At 43.3% G+C, this 23,073-nt stretch overlaps 2 protein-coding genes across 4 annotated transcripts; one reads left to right on the top strand and one right to left on the bottom strand.

Annotated features, from left to right (window-relative positions):
• Positions 1–1,891: 1,891 nt before the first annotated feature.
• LOC131887097 (centromere protein V-like) lies at positions 1,892–6,237 on the top strand. 3 transcript variants are annotated; one of them, XM_059235605.1, is made up of 4 exons: positions 1,892–2,097; positions 3,083–3,203; positions 3,285–3,469; positions 6,062–6,237. In XM_059235605.1, the coding sequence occupies exons 1-4, from the start codon at positions 2,085–2,087 to the stop codon at positions 6,178–6,180; spliced, it is 438 nt and encodes a 145-aa protein (XP_059091588.1). In that variant the 5' UTR covers positions 1,892–2,084; the 3' UTR covers positions 6,181–6,237. The 3 variants fall into 3 exon arrangements, with proteins under 3 accessions (XP_059091588.1, XP_059091589.1, XP_059091590.1); XM_059235606.1 differs by lacking the exon at positions 1,892–2,097 and adding an exon at positions 2,497–2,761; XM_059235607.1 differs by lacking the exon at positions 1,892–2,097 and adding an exon at positions 2,805–2,939.
• On the bottom strand, positions 6,161–21,975 carry LOC131886745 (uncharacterized). Its single transcript, XM_059235143.1, has 9 exons — positions 21,399–21,975; positions 21,229–21,331; positions 18,744–21,160; positions 14,254–14,347; positions 12,403–12,525; positions 12,128–12,307; positions 11,880–12,048; positions 7,403–7,670; positions 6,161–7,136 (listed from the first exon to the last, which is right to left on the bottom strand). Exons 1-9 carry the CDS (start codon positions 21,621–21,623, stop codon positions 6,273–6,275), a joined length of 4,443 nt encoding a protein of 1,480 aa, XP_059091126.1. The 5' UTR covers positions 21,624–21,975; the 3' UTR covers positions 6,161–6,272.
• Positions 21,976–23,073: the final 1,098 nt, after the last annotated feature.

Raw genomic sequence — 23,073 nt, 5'->3', positions numbered from 1 at the left:
TCAATTTTTGTTTTGCCTGGGGTCTTCTGCGTGCATTGCACTTTCCAGTTGAACCATTGGCCTAATTTGAGCTGCGAGGAACAAGAAGCACAAGACGAGGCAAAAGAAGGAAATTGCTCAAAATCTTAAGAGTTGAAAAACGAGTTGAGCTGACTCTCTCAATAACGATTGGGCCCCACTAGGTTAGTAGCTTGTTTGTGCCAGTCGACGAAAAAAAGAGACTTCTTGGCGCTTGGAGCGCCTCCTCTCTCAAATACATGAGAATCGCTATTTTTCTAGTAGAGCCACTAATGATTACATAATAATCCACACCGAAATCCATTTTTCAATCTGAGCCCGAGTGCTGCCCATGAGAACGAAAAAATTTGAAAAAATACATTTATCTCATCAACCAAGATTGGGATAAGTTTTTCAGCCCAATCCCATTAAAGAAACATAAATTGTACATCAATCACATGCACCAGCTTCCATTACGAAAAGGTCCCTTTGTTCTTGGTCATTCATCACGTTGCTCCCTTCGATTCCAGCTGACTTCCGATATCCTTTGTTGTCACTCTTGGAAGACCAAAAGGTGCCTATCTTCTAAGAAGACTAGCTAATTATTTTTGTTTTGATCCAAGCTCCTCAAATTGATCCTTGAATTAAGAATTGCGTCAATTTCATGAAAGGTCCCCATTTCACGAATTTTTGGAACAGCAAGACAACCAACGCTGAACGAATCAATCGTTGACTTGTTAAGGTCTTGTACGTAGATCGCTTGCCATTTGCGTATTTTTGCATTCCTACGACCGACTTGGAGCACAGAGAAGTACTCCGAGGACATAAAGAACACTCCATTGAGCAAAACCAATGCCCTTGGTTAGCATTCCGACCAACAGGATACACTATAAACATCATTCTACGCCGGCATTAGTCCTACAATATACGAGTGTGGAGCCCATCCCTTCAATGGATGCATGCAAGCAACCATTCAACAACGATCCAAGCAGGCCAGCAAGCAAGTAAACAAGCCAAATGGCAAGCATTCCATGCACTACGAGTGCATCTGCATTTCTGCATTATCCCCACGACGCAGACTTCTGCGTTAGATAGTGTCACTCCAACACCCGCTAGAATGCACAGCACGGGTGGTGGTGGTGGTAGTAGTAGTAGTGTTGGCACTTTATACCTTTGCCATTCACTCATTTGTACCACACTTCATACCGTGGTACATGGTAAGATGGCAAAACACCTGCACCGGTGAGTACGTACGGAGTCGGTGTGTGTGCGTATCTACCTGAGTATCCTAGCTCCCCTTTGTCGCCATCATACAATTTGAATGCACCTGCAACGCACTCCTAAGTTCAATCCCATCGATCTGCTCAAGGTCTTCTTTGCTTGTTTCTCGTGGGTTCCAAGACTCTCCTCGTTCCAACTCACTCCGGATTTTCGAACTATCATCAATTGCATGTTAGCTGTCACCCTGCCGAGGTTTTGTGGTTGAATCAACAAAAAACGGTTTCAATGGGGGATCGCCTCACCTGTTGGCTTGAAATCGTGAGAACCGTTCGTCCAACACTCAAACCCCCAAAACTAGTTGTTTACCATTTTTAAAACGCCCATTGTCATTGGTCTGACTTGGTGCAGTATTGCCCTGGAGGGAGGGATAGATTAGGATGAGGAGGATGAGATTCATCGTTGATCGCAGATCGAACTTAGAACTTCGCGAACCTGATTTAGAGGACTGTGAGGGTGACGATTCTCAGAGTTGAGTAGGACATGGCAGATGACACGTAGATTCGGGGGTAACATGACATTCCGCGTTTGGTCCTTCGTAAGTGTTACAGTACGGTGCAATGAACATACAGTATAGTATGCAATATATTCCAAGCGACAGGAGTAAGATCTGGAGAGCACAGGGAATGACGCTGAGAGATTTTTAAAAAGGAACCGTGAAGCCACGCTATTAGCGACTCTGTTCGTAGGACTCACTTCATTATCGCCATCATCATCACCATCATCGTCACTATTGTGTTGTTTAATCTTGATTGCAGAGGAGCAATTGGGAGTGCAGCAATCGGAAACTCTTTGCTCGTGTGGCTTAAATGTCTCATGATGGTCTGTAATCCGCGTGCATCCAAGTACTACTTTACAAGAAAATTGAGACTCATGCCTGATTGAAGGGGCGACTTCAAGGTTTCGGGGGATCTTTCTTAATCCTTGATACAATTTCGAGATGGGAATCCTAGCTTAGTTGCTGGATTCGATGTGATCAAATGGTTCTTTGAGGGCATTTAGTTATTAGGTGGACTTGTACTTGAACTCGTAGAGGATGGCAAACAGATCTGATAACTCATGGCTAATTTGACATTTTTGCTGAATAATCCATTTCTGACAGTTTTGCCTTTAATCTACTTGATAATCATCCGATAAGTCTTTATAATCCTAAATTTGATTTTTCCAAAGGTTTCAATTTTTTGTGCGATTTTTATTGAACCTGAATATTGTCCTAAAAACTAGCCAAAAATAGAATCTAGACAATTTTTCTTTTCAAGTGGTTCAAATGAGGTTGAGTGATTACAAAAATTGTCTTGCGTGAACATCCATGATTGTAGTTCACGATAAATCGTTTAAAGTTCATGGAGCACATTTTCTTGTTGAAAATGAAGGCTCATAAAAGCGTTGTCCTGGTGTTGAGACAATGCAAATAAAAACGTTCTTGAAGATTGCTTGTGTTAACAAAGATTTAACCGAGGCTAAAAATATCAGAATTCTTAACACGGTAAGCATCGCAAAGATTTAAAAACATACCTGTGTGTAGTAGGTTTAAGCAATTTCATAAAAAAGAGTTTTCCAAGAAAATCAATGCTGGGATTGTCTTGCAAAACACGGCTTAGCAAATTTTAGTTATTATGCTTGAAATCGAGTTGGAGTCTTGATTGATGTGAGTCCGGAATAACGTAAGTTCACAACCAAAGGATTTGCCCCATCAACAAATCTTACTTTGTAAACAACAGCATTTGTTTTAATCACAATAATGCCTCTCAAAGACAGATGCAAATAAAAGTGTGAACTAATCAGACATTTTTCTTGTAATATCAAGCCGAATCGAATTCAAATACCATGGAATCCTCGGATCTCATGAAACACATCGGAGGATGTCATTGTGGACAAATCGAATTTGAAGTTCAAGCTCCCGTTGAAGTTAACGCCATCTCATGCAAGTAAGGAATATTTTTCCATCCTTCTCGCATTCCAACGATTCCAACTCACCAATTCGATTTCTGTTGCACTTTTTCTTTTAGTTGCTCGGTTTGCCACATGAAGCAAAACATCCACTTTATCGTACCTAACCACCATTTTAAGCTAACCAAGGGAAATGACAAGCTGACAACGTACACGTTCAACACCCATCAAGCCAAGCATACATTTTGCTCGATCTGTGGTGTCCAAAGCTTTTACACGCCCAGATCCAATCCAGATGGAAAAGGTTTGTATTAAACGATAACTTGTTACTAACCTCGACCATTGCGTTCGCAGCCCAAGATGTTCTTGAAAAGTTCATCATCTGTCCAGCTTTCAACCCTTCTTAATATACCAAATCATATATATAGCAAATCAAGATTAGCAAAAAGGAACAAGTAATAAGAAAAGAGTCATGACAGGCCATGGAGGAAGATATCAGTTGGCTTCCCAGAGGCCAAATCCCGTTGTCAATTTTGCATGTGAAGAAAGAGAAATGCAAGGGAAAATGTTGTCTGGCACCCTGATTTTGGGCATTTTTTGGAGGGAAAACTAAGACATGCATCCCAGCCTAATTGCACGGTGATCCAATTGAATTTTCTGCTATCTAGGGAGTTGTCCAACAAAACTAAAATATATGCCGTTTTTGGTGTAGTTCTGTCAGTGTAGTAATATCTTGGCTCCATGACAAAACATTGTTTCCTTTAACAAACTGGCAAATTGAAAAATAAATGACAACTTAAGCCATGCCCGGTGTACATTGCCTGTAATGTTTGTCTAACCATGGGGGTCTCAATTTAACTGGAGGTCTTTCCAATTGTCGTCGGATACCTCGGTAGGCTTTGATCTCATTAAGAAACGGGACTAAAACGGAGATTTAGGCCTCACTTTGGATCGGTTTTCACCCTCCATCCTTTGACCGAGGTTACTGCTGATCACTTCTTGCCATTACGCTCCAGTTTTCACTTATTGAACTGTTTATAATTCAAGATTATTAACATTGGAATTCAAGGATCGTTCAATAGTTGGCCCTTTTTCGCCAACTAGTGGTTAAAACACCTTTCATTCTCTGTCAAGGAGTGCTTGGATGTTTCTGGCAACCACTGACATCAAATATATTTTGGAACTTTACACGTATTCCTCTCACTCGTAATTTTTATTCACAAAAGTCAAATTTCTTTTTTCGTCCATGTTGTATCACACCCCTTTAGCTTAACCTCAACTTGGACAACTGACAATTTGAACCATAGAAAAAAGGGGTGACGAGAATTCTTCTATATACAACATCCTTGAGCTACAGCGTAAAACTTGTCATGTTTATCCCTATAATTTCAAAGGTCTATGGCGAGTGAATGTGCGTGGCTTGGATAGCGTGACTAAGATTTTTCAATTTCTGATCGAGAGGTTTATTTCAAAAGTTATAAATTTTCCGTTGTACTATTGGAGTACATTTGGCGGCGTCAAATATGTCCAGTGCACCGTTGTCCATGGTCTGACATTTTCTTCCACATAATGCCCCAAATTAGCGTTCCAAACTTAACTTTTCCTTGAATTTCCTTTATTTCACATGATTAATAGGGAAGAAAATCAAGTTCAACATTACAAGATACAAGGTTCAATGCTTTTTCAAGTTTTGTTGTGGTAAGTCTGTAATTCATTTGCACTTTATGCCCGATGACTACCTTTACCTGAATGATGTGCTCACAAGTTATGTCATAAAACTGAATTTTCGTTTTTAAGTGCTCATGTTTTTTTTTGTTCTTGAAAAGTGATTCACTAACCTTTTGCCTAAATCAAAGCATTGGGAGATCAAGAAAAAGTGCATGCTCTTAATAGATGGTTGCGCGATTGCCAGCGATATTGTAGCGCGGAAAAGTGGTCAAAAGTGGCCCAGAAATTATTACCTAAATCACAATTTACAACTAAATAACTAGCAGAACTTTATCAATTTCTTGTTAAATATAATCAATCACTAAGGAGATTACTTTGATATCAAATGTGACTTGCCATTTAGAGAACAAACAATATTATCTATCATGCCAATGGCATCTATGAATCTCATTGTCAAACTCTCAAATCGCTCCTAAGGTGGCATGGGAGGGCTGGGAGTCTTGTGCCCGAAAACCTTTCAAATCCTCTGGGTAAAATTCCCAACTATTATGACATGAAAATCATCATTTTACAGGAGGTTGTATACTGTTTGATTGACAACGCCTCAACACTGGCAATCATTGCTCTCAACAGAATAGTACTAAGAAAGGCACAATTTCACAAGTTCTTGGTGACTAACCTTAAAAAACATAGCTGTTTCTAAATTTACAATTGGCTACCTTTAATGGCTACAGTTTAATGGAAAAAGATGATGATGAAAAGTCGTTGGTATGCGACAAATAATTAGCTATATAGCTCTCTGCTTATCACTATTTGGATGTACAAAGTGTTTGGAGTTTTAAAATCATAGGATTTGAAAGGTCTCTCAGTAGGGTTGGTGGTGTATGTGTGGTGTTAGAATAGATCAGCAATAATTTGGTCAAGGAAAGATACCTTGTTAAAGTCCGGCATCTTAAAGCGCATTCTAGTATTTCTCTGTTGTTCGTCCGCAACGGGAGGAGGCAGAGGAAAATGAAAAGAAGACTTTTAGCAGTTTTTGCACTTTTCGTATGGCAGTTTTGGTACTTTTCACAGAGTTCTTCAAGGGTTTCGAGGTCTCAAAAAGTCATTCCATGGCCAAGTGGGGAAAGATTTCTGAGCTTGGTACAAAACTGTGCCAATGCAACTTTGTAGCTATGGATACACCTAGACTCCGGATTCGCTTGATTTTTTCCCCCTAACTTTTTAGGAATCATGCCACACTGCATCAAGTACAACACCATAAAAAAGATACACATAACAGACTTCAATGGAGATCAATGGGAACAGGAAATCGAAAAGAGTGGCATAAGGCTGAGATCTTCATGAAGAAACCAGGAAGACTTTATTCGTTGCGGCAATAAATCATCTTAACATATGTTTTCACTTTGACTCATATCATAAAGGTTTCGACAATAACGTCACAGTTTGGCTGGAGAATTCGGCAAAATGATTCGAGGAAAATGATCTGGCAACGCTGAAGGAAATCTGGCGGGAAATTTCGGGAAATCTAAGGGCGGCAAAGGGAATCCTGATCCTCCCGGGGGAGTTGGTGTGCGCGATGTGGCTGATCCTGGACGAGGAGATAACGAAGAACTGTTCATTGACAGGCTTTCCGGAATTTGATTTCCTGAATGATGATGTGGATACAAATGAGAGGTCGGAAAGTGAGGCTGATGCGCGATCATTTGTTGATATCTGGCGGCCATCAGCTGTTGATAATAGAAATCCAATCTTGGGTGAGAATAGGGCGGGTAGAACGCTCCCGAAGTAGGTGGCACATAAGGAGGGAGTGGCGTAGGCATAATGGGGTTTACTTTGGCTTCGTGTTCCAGTCTCTTCATCATGGGAGAATTCTGGGTTTGGCGCTCTTCAGCCGAGGATGTGGATGACAGACCAGAGTCGGTGACACGCCTCTGTTTGGAGTCCTGGGAACTGGTTTGAAGTGGGTGCCATGGCGATGACGATGAGAAGACGTCATCTTCATCACTTTCCTCAGTTTTGACTTTCTTACTGAGTTGGGGCATGTCCTCTTCCGGGTTATCATCTTCTGCCGAGTTCTTTCGCTTGGTTCGCAGTTGGCCGTTCTCACGAAATCCTTTGGCGAATGGATTATTATCGATTTTCAGTTGGGTGATCCGCTCATTTTGATAGGCAGTCACGCCTAGAAAGGCTGTCTCTGGGAAAGTAAAAGTGTTGAACACCCCAAATTGGAGACCAATCAGATCATTGGCTTCAACCACATGGACCCTGGCCACATACTTGTGCATAGACGTCAGAATGATCTGAAATGAGATGTGATAAGTGAGTTGGGTAAATCCTGTTTCTAATATAGACACCTCCTTTGAGGTGGAGTCAGCACAAATTCAACAGATATGGTCCGAGTTCCATCGAATTCGAGGAATTTGAAGAATCCACACCCATCTAACAGCTGAGAGTGGCTCATGTTATCACCCTCAAGGTCCATTAACCTCATTCCAGTGCATCCAAATCTAGCTGAAACTCTTTCGCATGGCTGAATGTCAACCTAAATGTAAGAAAAAAAACTTACATGGCCGTTCTGATCCAAGTTGTTGTTGGTGAGCTTGACTTTTTGAAACGAGATATCATGCTTCATCCATTGGGTTCCAGTGGCCGGAGAGTCTGGATGGATAAAGAAGCGTCCGGGCACTTGAGGTTCGGACTTGCCCGCCACAACCCACTCCTTCCCGGTATATTTGTAGCGACAATCATCGGCTAAGGTCAAGTCCAACAAGATGTAGTATTTCTTGTCGGGACTCAATCCGGAAACGGTTGTTTTCAAGGTTGGGAACATGCGCCTGAAAAGGGAAGTAATTTTGATTGAAAATACTTATTATCGCGTTACGGGTGAATTAGTCAACAGGTGTGAGGGTTGAGTGTTGCGATGCCTAGAAATTTGCCGCCCAAACAGACAAACACGAATGCGATATCAGATTTCGGCTTGGAGTAATTTCTAATCAGTTCTTTCGAGTCTGTCTTGACCAACCAGCTTGACGAGAGTGAATGCCAAACCTTGATGGAATGGAGGCAGAAGATATGGATCACCCAAGCTTGATCAGCGTTTGTCGTGGGCGGAATTAATTCAAATTTTATCAACTGCCTCTATCCCGTATTGAATGTTGAAGGAGTTGGCAGCTCTCAATTATTTATCCTCTTACTAACGAAGGCGACAAACGGACGAGGGATGATAAAATTGTCAATGACATCTTCTGCCAATCAAGGGGTGTCACTTTTCTCTTTGTCAAGTGCAATTCTACCGAATGCTTTTCAAGCATCGGGATCAACGAGGAGATAAGGAAACCTCTCGGATTGATGACAAACGGAGAGTTGTGATACGTATCTTGTCTATGGAGACCCCGCTTGTGCCTGCTAGCATAATTTTCGCCAGAGTCATCAACGAAAACAACAAAGTTTGTTATTCAAATAGTCTCTAAGTGCTTTCAGAGCGATAGCTATCACGAGAAGATGCAACAAGCAACACATGATCTGGGTATTTGGAAGGAAAAATGACTCATTGACCGAGGACTGAGATATGTTTTCCACATCTGCCTTTCCACTCGATACCAATAAAAGCTATAAAGATACTCCCATGCCCTAATTAGGAGAGTAAACGCAGTGTATAGTAGTAGTTTTTGAAGATACCTACTTATCAAAGGCCATAAAACTGGGTATCAAGTTTTCAGACGATATGAAACTGAGAAAAGTTGCCATAAATTGTTCTCTCCGATCAATTTGTTGGGGTCTCGTTGTATATTCAGGTCTAGTGAAAGACCTCACACCAATGTTCGGAAACACTTCAGCCCATTTCTTATCGGTAACAACGCTCTAGCACTCGTAAAACACACTATAACTACAGCCTCATGAGATAAAGGCACATTGAAACTTTAGAGCTTTGAGATGAGGTTCCATTTCTTGCACGGACGCCATTATCAGCGAAATGAAGTCATTACCGAAAGTGTAAAGTGACGGTTTAGGATCCTTTTTAGGAGTTGCCCTGACTTGAGTTGATCATCCGGGGCCGGGGCCAAAGGATTTACTATTTTAATGTTTGACTGCTTTAGAATTTGTCTCGTCCGACATCTTTGTCTGGAGAGGGAAAGCTAATCCCACTGTTTATGAAAACATGACCGAACCGTCTCATATTTCGCGACTAATCCCATGTTGAAAGTATCGAGATCTAGGCGAAACATCTCCCTCTCTCTACTCTTGATCAACAGGGGCGAAAACCATCCACATGACGACCACATCGATCCTTCCACTAATATTTGTCGTCTCGCCGACTACCACGGACCAATGACCATTCAACCCGATCAAGTCGTCTCCGAGAGAACGAGTTGCTCTACAGTAGCTAGCCCATTTGAGCCTGGCAGACATTGGGACACATTTTGAATCCTCCAGCTCTTGCGACAAGTTGTTGCGCCTACGGATCCAACTTTGAGATAAAGTGCTCAAATTACGGACCCTATTAATGACCACCAGGACCATGATCCAGCCAATCCAGACGACACCAGACGCGTCAAATCTCAAGGAAGAATTACAAATCTTGGCGCCTTGGCCTCGCCAATCTGCCTCCTCCTCCTTGTTGCATGCCTGACCGGAAAGCATGTTATAAATTGGATGTATTGGAGCGGTCCATTGAGGGGTGCGTCAAGGGACATTCCTTGCATCCTCTCCGACATTTTTCTTTCCAAACTTATATTGCTTACGTTGTTGCTAAAAGCTTTGTTTTTGAATGGTTGTCTAGAGATTGTCCAAGTTGGTAAATATGACACTACCGATTCGTTGGAATCGACCATGGACGGAAAAGATTCATCATTCGGAGAAATGTCGCGACAAAAGTCGTCATCGCCTCCAACAATCTTGGACTGGTCAGGGCGATTTGAAAGCACCGTTTACACCAGCCACAAATCTGGCTCGTTCGTTTGCTCGCCCATTCCTTAAAGCTACAAGATATCAATTTTCAAGGAATGGAAAAATTGGCCTCGAGCGAGAAACCCAATTTGAAATGGCCCTCTCTTTTCTCGACTTGACCAAACGGAAGAAACGTAATGAAGGCTTGTTCAAATGTTTTGGCTCTGGATATAAAGCATTTCTTGTACTAATAACAGTGATTGACTTAGAGGTGGTTTCACCTTAGCTCATGTAAGCTTCCCAAATCCCCATGGTGACATCGATTCCAAAAGAAAGGTCAGAAGAAACCAAAAGTGAGCAAAACATCGCCGAACATCTCCCAAAGGAGTCCAGGCAAAATGACCCTAATCAGGTCACGTCACACGTGCAAGTTCAATTTGGTGGCGCTGTGTATTCCCTTGTCGGCCCTCATTTTCCCCCATTTTCAAACCGGGACAAGTATGATCCTCCATACTGGACTGCAGTGTCGAGTGCCTTTGGGTGTTAAATGGAGTCGGTTCGGGTACAAAGCACTTCTCTCCCCAAGCCATATAACAACAAGAGGGCATCAAGGATGGGATTGGAGGTCTGGTCACCACACTTGGGAGAGAGGAGTGACAAGTGCCGCCATAAATGAATTCAAAATACCCGAGAAATGGAGAAGATGGTTCCGATCAAATTTGGCGCCAGGAATTGGATCTCGCTAGACGAGTGTGATTGAGTGTGATTTTTAAGATGGGGTTGGTCGTTGGTCATTGATTTTTCCTAATTGATATTAATGGTCAAGCCAGTCTTGACTTTGATCAGGTCTTTAGCTTTGATATACGTAGTTCCATCATATTTGGGAGCCATGCGCTAACCTTCTCGGATCCATAAGCGACAAGTGGTTTGAAGTTACCCACGGGGACCGTTTTGTTCTGTTTGTTTTAAACATCCCAAGTCTGACAGCTCTGTGGATCTTTATGAAAACAAAAACAGTGACCTGTTCATCATTTTCCCCGAGTTCAGAGAGGTGGGTCAAATATCAGTGAGATTTTAGCCGTGAACAGTGCTCTCTTTGTCACTTGACATAATCACAGAAGCGCTTTTTCAACTTGGATCAGCAAACAAGGTTCGGCTTCCCATGACCTCAATAGCCCCCATCTAGACCCATTTGGTCATCTGTGACCTCCCCTCCAATGATGGGTTCGTTCTCGAGCATCATAGGAAAGGGATCAACAAATTGGGAACAACAAGACATCGAGTGCAGACAAATGGCAACTGTAAACGTCCCTAGGTCCATTTGATCTTCAAAGGGTGAACCCGAGGTAAGCCTCTCTCATGAAAGCCAAAGTTCATTAGACAATTGATGAATTCACTTCTCCATGATCTTCCCACCTTGGCCAAGTAAACATCAAGCCAGTCAGTCCTCTCTCAGACAGATGTGATCTCAAGAAGGTGACAACTTTTCCGTTTGACCTCACATGCTCGCCATCTAAGGTTGTCTCACTATTACACAAACTCAAGTCAGCCAAACGGATTGGCTTTCGCTTTCTTTAAATTCGGAGTTCATCAAGGTCATCAACTCAGCATGGACTCCTTGTTTTCAACCACATGTTAAATCGGTCCCTGCTCAGGAGGATCCTGTCCTTTCTCACCAAGAAGTCGAGTTGAAGCGATGCTCTCGAGCGTTAACCGCAATCATCCTCCCCCTGACAAGGACATCGGATGATCGTGAGAATTGCAAAATTTTGAAGACGAGAGACAAGATTTGGACGTTTGATGATGATTCGCTCTCTCTCTCTCTCTTTTGACAACTGTCAGAAATCCAACCCTTTCTTCAAAGTTGATTGCCCTCATCAACCTCAACACATTTGGCAGGAATGTCACAAGGATGCGACACAACTTCTGAGAAATAGCGAAGCGAAAGTGTGAATAACGGATTCATGGGGGGGGAGGGGGGTATGATTCCACTCCCCATGTGTTTTGGATAAACTGTCATTGCAAATGATCATTGGGTGAGCTCAAAGGGGTAACCTGATTCGACCTGTGGTAGCATCAACATATAATCCTCACCACCTAATTTGACAGTATGAACTTAAAGAGGTCAGAAACCCTGGATATTTCGTTTTCCTTACCTTCCCATTTTGGTGATGATCATCTCGGTTCCAATTTTATGGAACTCGGTCCATAGTTCCGAGTTCTCCAACGTGACAAGAACATTTGGGTCTCGTTTGCCCTGGACACCAGGAACCGGTGCAGCCTCGGGACCAAATGGACTATTAAAGGGCATTCCAGGATATCCACCTGAAACCGCAAGGCCAAAAAAATCCCTCGTGAATCCCTTGAAACACGGAATTACATAGCCTGGACGGCATTTACTTACTATAGAAGGCGATGGCACTCGGCGTCTTATCGGAACCATTTCCGCGGAAATATTGAGCTTGAGGATATGGCGAGGTGGGCGTGGGCCCGAATAGACCTCGAAGACCATACACATTGGTATTCATATCGGTGTACATGTTAGCACATAACCAGGAGGGAGAACAATCACTGTTATTGAGATCTTGACGTCAAGTCTTAATACAAAGTTCGACACATGCACGTGTCACCACTGTCGATTCCAAAGACGAACTAACTGCTCCCCAGTGAAAAATCCACCTTGTCCAGCTCCGCTTGAGAGGGTCGGATTTCGAGATTTGACGGCATCTCCGCTCTTCTTGGTCGCCTCAGGAACGCTCTCTGATTGGTCGACGGCAAACCGAGAGCTGCTCGAAGCTCCGCCTTCGAACACGTGAGAACAAAAGATTCAGAGTGAGAGATGAGAGAGATGAACCGTTCGTCTCGTGATTAAAGAGAGTTGGCGCACTTTCTTGGGTACTTTCTCGGGTAAGTGCATTGTGATGAAATTGTTATTAAACGTGGAGTGGATTGTAAATTGGTGCACCAAATTCTCTTTTTTTTATATTCATTTGAAGCATTAGGCCTCGGGCTTGTATGAAGTTATGAATGTGAGATGTCAGAGATGATTAGCAGCGAGTGATGAGTTGATAGGAGTTAAAGCCAATAAATGGCTAGACACCCGGAGTTATTTCCAAGACAATCAAACGGACAGACACCAGTCGCCAAGGTGACGACAAAGAGATAAGAGTCCTGCAAACTTTTGTCCATTACACACGGTCAGAGGAGGAATATCTATCTTTCAAATGATCTCTCTCCCTTTTTTCGCTCTCTGGAGAGATGAAAGCAGCCCTTGGTTCATCCACTGTGAGTGATTCGAGAAAGTCTGACCCTTCCTCTGGAGCCAACCGTGGAGAAACCTGGCTGTCATTTTATTGAGGTTAAAACAGATTTAACTCAAGCCAACATCAAGCCGAAGTACCTGGGAACGCCCGTTGATCAAGTAATCTTGGGTCTGGAATACTCTAGCATTCCAGAGTAATTCCATTTTGACGTGCGATTGCCATGGAGCCCAGACGACAAAGGGGTGAATATTTCCAACTCTCAAGAAGCTCCTTCTGTCAATCTTTTCCTTCCGAAATCCTGTGAGTATCGGTGTGTACAGTAGTATTCACCCCTCTTCTGAAGCTCAGAAAACCGACCACGACTGAGTCTCCGGACTTGACACCATATTAATGGCGACAGAATGTCAATATTTAGATTTCAACTGCCGCCAATTTGTACCCTGGGCTCAAAATTTTCGAGATCTCCCCGAGATTTTTGACGTGCCATGGTTCTGGAGGGACACAAAGACACTCACAATCGGATACTTGTGTTTCTCCCTGTTTATTTGTTGAAGAAATCAGTTCAGCTTTCAAGGGTCGTGCCGCTCGGGTAACAAAACATTATCATCTCTTTAACTCGGCAACGGGGTGCTTCAAGGGTGAATTGTCCCTCCAATCGAAATTAAGGTAGATCTTGCTTTGTAGTAGTGTATGTAGCATGCCTATCATGATGCAATTTTGGCTTGCTTTGTTGCTAACATTCAAGCTCGACACAAGTAGTGGCGGCACTTGATCTCTTGAAGGGAAGATGTTTTGTCAACCAGCCCTCTTTACGAGGACCACTTTATGGATGGAAGTAGCAGTGCTTAATGGGATGTTTATGTTATCACACATTAGCGCTGTCTCATGAAAAAAATGTTTGGCGTTTAGAGAAAATATTGCCACCACTCGAGCACCTTCAACTTGGCCAAGAGAGTACTGATTAGGATCTGTGTCTGGATTACAATCTGGGGGTGAGTTTGTCAAAATGCTCGGAGTGAGTTTCAAATTTGCTGTTTCTTTTTTACTTCAAGCAATGTGGGTGGGCTTTGGAATAAAGATCTAGTATACCTATCCAATGGTTTTTCGCTTTCCCTCCATGCAGATAAGGAACTTCATCACCTGTCAAATGAACGGATCGAGCGAGGGCTTCTGCGAGTAAAGTCGATACGAGCTCAGGGATTGCCAAGTTTTTGGGAACCCCCTCGCGGACCAATGACACGATCTAATGAAATCAGCATTTTGATACCTGCGCATTTGGCCCTTGGGTTTTGGGTGAAGTGCTCGGTGATTACGAGCGAGGAGCGATATATCAATCCTCCGAGCAGAGGCAAATTAAGGGTCTGGAAGCACCAAAAACAATGACAATGATACATGGCCAGATTGCCTCCTTCACTCCTCCGGAGTACCATCCCACCTTCGGCGGTTCTGTACCTGCTCGATTATGTGGAGTAGCCCCAAACAATTGAGCCTAAGTGGTAAGCGAGGCCGGACAAGTTTTGCTTCCTTCACCAACACCCGATTTTTTTCAATTGGGCTCCAAAAGCTGCCGCCATCCATTCGAACAATGGCACACCTGCCCAGACACACTAACCCGAAGACGACCACGGACCAGGAGTAAAACACCAGTGTGTTCATGACATTAATTTGAAGACTGGAAATGGTGACTCTCCTTGACAAGAATTAACCGAGACCTTCCTTCTCAGATCGTGGAGGTCTTCTCGACGATCCTAACCTATCAATCTTCACATGATTCAGGGACCAAGTGCCCGAGCAAATGCTTCAAATTGAACAACTTTCCTGATGGGTTTTTAATGGCCCAGGAGACCTGGGATGGAATGGAATCGCTGGTTGGAGCCAAGAAGTGCGATGACGCCTCCATTCTGCCATGGAATTTCGAACTCAGGAAATCGCTCAACTTTAAAGCCAACAAATCAGAGCCGAATATTTCCAATTGACCTTCAAACAACCAGGCCAACAGCGTTATGAGCTTTTGTTCCTTCCAGATCCTCAATTTATTCATTTCAAAAACAAATGCATCAGTATTATTTTTTGTTCAATACTTGGTCTCTCATTCATGTTTTAGCGATTTCTCGCCATGTATTGTCCCCTATAGTCAATCTGTAGGCATTCTTAAAGATCGAGACCAATTGAAGTCACAGATTTGAGAGGAGGCCAGGCTAACAGGAGAAAATTGGGGGTGTGGAATTGTGGTCTAGGTTATAAAAACGCGGGACTGCCCAGACAATTGAGTGATCTGCTTCAAGGTGATTCTGCCAATTCACCCTGATTGAATGTTCCGTCGTGGGGATTAGGCAATTTCTGCCAAAATTTACCGGAAATTTACTGACACACTCCGTCAAGGTCGCCACGGGAATGGCTCTCTGACTCTCGGAATCGATCCTTTTTGGCGGAAATATCCAGTCCTGAAAAACTCTCGGTAGATTTGAGGATCACTTTGGCAATGAGGGTAATTTACTTGCTGGTGACCTCGGGCCAACACTGTATAATCCAATTGATTGGACCCTTTGTCGTTGTTCCCCCAATGACCGACCACAACCAAAGGAGAAGGAGGAGGAGAAGGAGGAGGGATAAGGTTCTTTCTGCGCAGTCCTCCAAGAGCGTCGACAATTGTTAAATTCAAGACCTGTGTACTAATGACAAAATTACAGAGCAGCCGTCTTTAATGATTTCTTGGTTTTTCTAGCAAATCTCACAGAACGCCCTTTCCTAATTTCCAAGGATCTTTCCCAGGGGAAGGAAAACGTGAAATGGAGGGTTGCTCCATGTATCGCTAACATCCCTGCCTGCATTTAGCAGATCTTGAACACCACATGATGCGACTTGATCACTTGGTTTTCCATTTCCAAACATGAAACAAAGGATGATTCATCTCTTTTTGCATACTCTGTGGATGCATCCAATTATTGCGATCTCAGGGGTCCATTGGCAAAAGCATGTGCAAATAGTGCATTCCCGATAGCATCATCTGCATCCCGAAACATGTTCGTTTTTGTATTGAGAGGACATTCAAGACATTCGAACAATGATTGGAGAGAGATGTAAAACATCTCAATCACGATGCACATGATGATTTCCTTGGATGCAATGGTGGCTTCGAGACCACCATTTGCTAGGGTGGTCTGGTCTGGATTGGTTTGGCACTAACGAGATGAGAAACAAGCAGGGAGGTTGGTGGCTGGTGGCTGGTGGCTGGTGCCTGGGTAGCACCATCCATCCAGGAATCGGTCGTGCAGCGATTGAGCTCCAAATGATGATCGCGTTTCTCGATGGCGACAAATTGAGGATTGGAGATCGGGCTTGTTTGGTCAGGCCATGATTGATGATCAGGAATGATAATCCAGAGATGATAGACAATGACAACTTAAAAGCACAGATAGCTGTGGAATGACTTCGAGGTTCGAGTCCGACTAGGGATGGACGGCTTATCTCTAAAAGAGACGGATTAAAAAGGCTAATGTCAAAACCGTGGCTGATGGCATCTGAGAAAGTACCGAAGGTAAACAAGCTAATTCCTTCGCATGACTTGGGTAAATTCAGAGTCAAACAATTGGAAACTAATAGAGGCCAAACGTCAATTATACAACAACCTGTAATTCTATATAAGACGTATTGCTCATTGATTGATTCAGGTACATACACACTCAATGAACATGAGTGTACTTTTCATAATGTTTTCCTGATCAAAGAATAAGAAAAGAAATAAACTGAAGAAGACTTTGGGCGACCTATCACTAATGTGCTAGCCTCCAAAGACGTGAAGTGATCCCAGGGCAATCATTCTCAAGGCGAACACCAGAATGCCACAAAATCATTAGAGGGCATTCTTCAATCTACCCATGTTGAGTAGAAATGCCACAAGTTGAGAACTTTCCAAAGAAAATGGTGCAAATTCCTCAAGTCAAATCGAAGAAAAATCAAGCAATCATCGCCCGATTTGAAATTGATTAGGCAGTCACCTTCAGTGTCTAAAAGCTCGAAACCCACCCAAAAAGATTGAGGAATTGTGTAAGAGACAACGCGAGCTTGTATCAATGTGTAGCGAGGGATGATTGGAAATAGACCACCATCTTCTTAACTGAATTCCACCTAGATCTTCAGCTTGAAAATCGGAGAAGATCAAGGGGCCTTCATTGTAGAAAAGGGCTTTCCCTAAGTATTGTAAGGAGCCATTTTCTGCCAATACCACCCTAATCAATGCTCAAGAGCTCATCGTGGTCTGGTGTCAAGTGTGTGAAAATGCCCGAATGGTCATTTGAAGTGAACAAAATCTCATGAAAATTCCACACTCGAATTCCATTGGCGCGACAGACTCTGTCCAAAGATCCTGAAGATGTGCCTCGAAATTCTGGTCCCGAAGAAGGGGTTGACTGCTCAATCGGCTGTCAGTCCTAAAGCACTGAAACCTATTTGAAACCTGGACTTGACTCACATTTGGGCTTGGCTTCAACAAAGGAAAAATCTTGCAGAGCTGCGATTGTTCTTCAAAGTGATCCAAGCAGCAACTCTTTATTTGAGTTAACCACGTCAATTACGGTAATGTCAGTGCCAGCGCTTCCAGAATGGTTCAATGCCAATGGGTTGGAAAGAATCCCTGGTATTATTGGTTTTCCATGGACAGAGCTACCCCATCCAGGCAGATGAAGAATGTCAAGGAGACCCTTACTTCCAATTGGACTTGGTTGGGTGTTAAGAGACTTTCTTATCCGATCCTCCACATGGGTGGCAAATTGGACTAATAGCAATGAACTTCTTCAAGTCAATAGAGCACGACATAATCAAAACGATTCGTAGGACAGTTTTTTTGCCCAGACGACTCCTGCCTCAACTGATCCAACAATGAAGAAAGCCCAATGTGGGCTATTAAATTACTGTCCGTTTTACGAGGCTCATTCGCTCAATTGGCCAAGATCCTGGCACCCCATCATTCCTGTAATTGTCACTAGTGACGAAGAAGCAGGGCAATACTCCAAGAAACAACCCCACTGAGATCTGGGGACTCGACTGACTGACTGACTGGCAGTGGAGAATTAAATCTTGACGCCCCGCCAGACGCCAGAATTTGAGGGAGCGCCAGACTTTACACGAGATCGCGTACTGGTATTTGTTTTGCATACAACACTCTGCTTGGTAGACAACAAACCCATCAAATCCGGGCTATTTTCGAGTTGGAGAGTGTCTCGGTATTCCTGTGTCCACAAGGTCCTCAACCAACCAGTCAAGTGGCAGTGTGGCAATCAGGAAGGGTAGATACGAGATGTTTAACGTGAAGCACATGGAAGAAAATGGAAGTAGTGTGCGGGGACGTAGGGGGCGCACCTTCGGCGGCAAATCTGTAGCCATCATGGCCACTAGCTATGAAGATGTAAGCGGTAAAAATTATCCTCGTTTGAGGGTAGGATTTATGGGCCAGTCACGTCTAAAAAATAAGGTCATTCATTCTTTGACCGACATGCATGCACAAAGAAAGACAGACACCGGGTTGGTGACACTCCAATAAGTGAGGATTGCTTTGGGAGGGTCGGAAAGAGAAATGTAAATTGTTGTCATCCACTGCCAAAGTGACCAAACAATGTCCCAACAATAATTTGTGGAGTGAGAATGAATGGAGTTGAAGAAAACGAAGAATTGCAACTGATTTTATTCCAATAGAATTACAATTAATTCCCGAGAAAGGCGGGAAAGCCCCCAAAAATATAGAGTACTCGTCTTTTAAGCTTCGGTCTCATCCGAGGTATTCAATCTGAGTGTCGGTTGTGATATTTCAAAGTCATCATCCTCATCCAGGAGTTCCTGATTCAGCTCATCTTGATTGGCCAATTCATATCCAGAGGTCTGCGGTCGACTGAATCGACTGCCATGTTTTCGTGCCATAAGGAAAACACAAATATACAAACCGAAGGTCAGAGTGGAGGCGCCCACCATGGTGAAGCCCAACCAATTCTGAGCCTCGCTCGTTAATTGGGCAAACATTTGGGGCACAAGAAGCTCACCCAAGGCTAGGCCGGAGCATATAAAGGCCACCACCTGGCTTGACATCGAGACATAGGCCTCACTCCAGGCCAACGAGGCGGGCAGCAGATTGGCCAGCCCGGCAGCTTGCAATAAGATGCCAGCCCACATAGGCAGAGCGGGCAGCTGTTGAGTAAAGATCATCATAAAGCTGCCAATTAACATGACAAGAAGCGAGCCGAACAGAGTGAAGGCTGGGTTCATGAAGCTACAGGTAAACATCGAGATAAAACGGGTGCCAGCCAATGTACCCACCACTAAGGGTTGAAGAGTGGATGAAGAAGACTCAAGTTTGGCGAAATGAGGTGTCACATCCATAAGCGTGACAAACATCCCCCAATGAAGCAAGTTGAAGAAGAACAATAGAACTGTGAAAGAGTATTTGAAGATGCAACTCTCCTTGTTTCGCTCCTCATTCAAATCTTCTTGACGCGCTTTCGGCTCTCGTGGGTTGTAACAGAGACAGAAAAAGAAGATGAAGGCCATAAAAAGAGTGTAAACGCCGTCCAGGATGAAACCGACATTCTTTTGAGCGACCCCATAGTTTTCGAGCATTCCGGAGATGGTGATTCCGCCCTCGGGAGTATCCGAGTCATTATCAAAAGAGGAAGTGGGCTTCTTATGTCTATGCCCTCCTGGCTTCTTAGTCCAAACTGTGAAAGTGTTCAAACCTTTTCGCGTTGGCTGAGGAGTTGAAGTAGCCGTGGTTGAGATGATTTTGGTTGACTTTGGGCCTGTTGTGGTTGAAGTGATCATAGTTGTGGTTCGGGTCGTTGTAGGTTTGGTAGTCGAAGGTGGCTTCTCTTCCGGAAGGCTAGATTTCTTTTTGCCTTCACTTGATGTCTCGGTTTCGTTCTCGTTATATTTGCCCGACATGTAGTTCAAGACCGTGTCAATTGCTTGCTCGACCTTCTTTGGAGGTGCTTTGGTGGGAAAATCTTGCTTTCGGTAAGGGTTATTAATGGAATATGGACTATTTCCTCCGTATGGTCCGTCATCAATATTCAAGGGTCCATAGTCATAATCCATCATTCCATTTCTGGACATTGGGACTCTTGGCCAAGTTGGTTCCTCTGGATATCGTTGAACTGGCACAACTGGGGGTCTAATTTTGATGGAATTGTAGAGATCCGGTTGCTCAAAGATTCCTCCGTTGGTTCCGAATCTGTTGCGCGTTATGCTTCGTTTAGATCGTTCTTTAGGGATTAACGGTGAATTGAGTAATTCCATCAATTCATCGCTCTTCTTGATATCTTCGTCGATAGCTTTGACTTCTCTCTCAAATTCATTGAGTGCTTCAGTGGATGTCACAAGAGAGTCAAGTTGAGTTGCGATATTTTCAACAGCACTCCCGTTCAAAATGTTCTCAAGTTCCTCATTGGGATTTTGTGATGGTTTCGTGTCGTTTTGAGGTTCCAACTCTTCGATAGGAGGTTTGGCTATCTTGACAGCTTCCCAATCTCGGCTATTGTCCAATTTGCGGCCATCCGTAAAAACGGGCTTGTGTTTTGGGGCCTTTGTAGAGGATGATGGTAATGAGGTTGGTAAAGATTTGATAGCTGTAGTCGTACTAGAAGAGCTTGAAGTCGTATCAATACCTCCCATTGAAGGGCTTGGAACTGTGTCTGTCTCTGATCCAAACAACTCTTTCAAAACCGGATCGAGAGTGGTGGTGTCTGATTCTTCTATGATGGCTCTTTTGTTCCGGAAATGGACATCCAAGTGTTTGGGAAGCATATTTGAGTTTCCGCTGTTGTTGTTGTTGTTGTTGTTGTTGTTGTTGTTGGTTTGCTTGGTAGCCGTCACCGGCAAATGGTCTTTGATTATAGTTGGTATCTTTGTATTGGACACAGGACCTACTAGGATTGGCCCCATCAGCAGACCAATACTTAAGCAGAAGTGCAAGGTCGTGATGTAAGGATTGGATCTCCTGCCCCAAAACTCCAAGCAAATTACATTGCCGGCGGTCATGAGCATTGCCAAAGACACCCCAATAAGAGAGTGAAGAGCATCCAGGGCCCAAACCGTTTGAACCCATGGCACAATCATCAAAGAGATTCCAAGGGCTAAGAGCGACAGAAAAGTCATGAAGAAGCGACTGAACTTGCTCAATAAAAAGCCACCTAGAAAAGATATTCAAAGTCAATTCGTAAAGCGAGGAGATCTACTTCTCATGCAATTTTTACCCTACCTATGGCAAATCCCATTAAATATCCAATGGCACCCGTGATGGCTGTATTGAGTTGCGTGACAGATCGCGTATCCACTTGACCCAAGAGTGACTTCGTGAAGCCCTGAAATAGGAACATACATTCTACTCTTAATCGTGCGGATGACAGGACTATTGAATGGCTTACTTACCATGGAGAAAAACACGAAGCACATGAGCAAAGTGGTCATCAAATTGCCCAAAGTCCCCGTCCGTACCACAGTGTATGGCTTTCGGGGTCGTCTCCAACGCTTAGGAATACCTTTTCCACGGCCAAATCCCTCCTCATAATCTTCATGGTCTTCATCATCGGCCAACAACCCTGTCACGTCCCCGTCGTCGTCCCCTTCACTGAGGGTCAAAACTACACCGGACATCGTGACCCTCGACCAGACTCGCGGGTTTGACTCCGATCGGAATCGAGACGTTTTGAGGGTATGTCTTTGAAACTTCGGACTGACACTTTTTAGTCGCCAAAAATTGGTCTTCAATTGCAACCAGAGGCTGGTTCCTTCTCAGGGAACCAGCTGTTGGAACAAGAGAGATCTTCACGACGGAGAAAGCCAATGTGGTGTTTTCTCTTCCCAACCAGTAGCTCATTGAAGGTTGCCGAGTCTCTGAAAAGTAAGGCCGGCTTCCTTCTTCATCTGCAACGCAAGTCCCTCGTTGTCCCTGGGAGGGCTCCACTGTAACCCTAGATCGATCCAAGAGGAGAGGAAAAGGAGAGGATCCTGAGAGGGAAAAGGGAAGTGTTCACGAACGAGCTAACGAGTGCTGAGGTAATCAACTCCCAAGACACTTCCTCTCGTGGAACGTATTTGAAAAGAGCTACAGCCAAGCATATGTCTTGGGCATTCAATAATGAGCATATATTGCTGTTGAAGAAAAAAAATCATCCAGTGGGGAGAGCAAGATTATTAGATGAGAGATGTATCGTTTAATGAAGAAGGGTTATTTAAAAAGAAACACTCTGTTTTGTGCGGGTTTTCATGGTCTGAAAAATAAGAAAAAAATTATTCAGCTTGAAGAGGCGATCTACCTGTTAGTGAAATGGTGTAAATTGTTTGCATGCCGTTCTAACCGATTTGGAGAGGTCGTGTATGTTATTTTGACAAGTTCTGAGTAATCAATGGATCGTTAACAGAATAGACTGACAACGTTCATATTTCGGTTGAATGTACCAATTGTCCAGGCATATTTACGCAATGTCGATTATGAGCAATGTTAGTGACGATCACTTGAAATATGGAATTTGCCACATTTTCAGCTTAGGTTAAAAACATCTCTGCCTATTCTACACATTGGCATAAAAAGATTATTCCAAATCATGGGAAAAAACAAAAACCTAGTGTAATGGGAACTTGGGGCTCTACGATTGATCTTTCATGGGAAAAACAGGTTAAACTACATTTAGACCTTTAATTTTTGATATACAGACCAAGTTTCAATGGGAAAAAATATTCTCGGGAATTCCGGATAAAAAGAGATACGAAAGTTTTGTATAATCTTCGTTCAGTGCGAAATTGAACGCCCATTCGTACCAATATTGACATGAAATGATACAAATTGAACGCTTTAAACATTCAAAAGACACCGATACGTCACACGGTATTAAGACTCATCCCTTGCAGCAGTTTCTTAAGCTATAAGTAAGCGATATTTTGTCTTTCTTCATCAAATGCTTCCATTCCAAATTTCATATCACAATTTGAAATCTTTTGTATAAATTCCACCCAATAAGTCAGGTCGGAACTCTTTCGTGGTTTCACATTCTTCAAGCAAAGGATAGATTATAAATTGTAAAATATTATTCTTACTTTTTGCTGA

Source organism: Tigriopus californicus, chromosome 9 (genome assembly GCF_007210705.1).
Source record: "Tigriopus californicus strain San Diego chromosome 9, Tcal_SD_v2.1, whole genome shotgun sequence".
In the NCBI taxonomy this organism is placed as follows: Eukaryota; Metazoa; Arthropoda; class Copepoda; order Harpacticoida; family Harpacticidae; genus Tigriopus; species Tigriopus californicus.
Note: the sequence above shows the minus strand (reverse complement) of the source record. Positions and strands in the feature narration are given on the sequence as shown.

Bases quoted from the DNA above. Each gene is read 5' to 3' on its own strand.
- LOC131887097 (XM_059235605.1), top strand. The intron at 3,204-3,284 runs GTAAGGAATATT...TTTTTCTTTTAG, and splicing joins GTTAACGCCATCTCATGCAA to TTGCTCGGTTTGCCACATGA. The intron at 3,470-6,061 runs GTTTGTATTAAA...CTAACTTTTTAG, and splicing joins ATCCAATCCAGATGGAAAAG to GAATCATGCCACACTGCATC.
- LOC131886745 (XM_059235143.1), bottom strand. From the start codon at position 21,623: ATGTCCGGTGTAGTTTTGACCCTCAGTGAAGGGGACGACGACGGGGAC. The intron at 21,161-21,228 runs GTAGGGTAAAAA...TATCTTTTCTAG, and splicing joins TTTAATGGGATTTGCCATAG to GTGGCTTTTTATTGAGCAAG. The intron at 12,526-14,253 runs GTATCAAAATGC...ACGTGTTCGAAG, and splicing joins CCCAAGGGCCAAATGCGCAG to GCGGAGCTTCGAGCAGCTCT.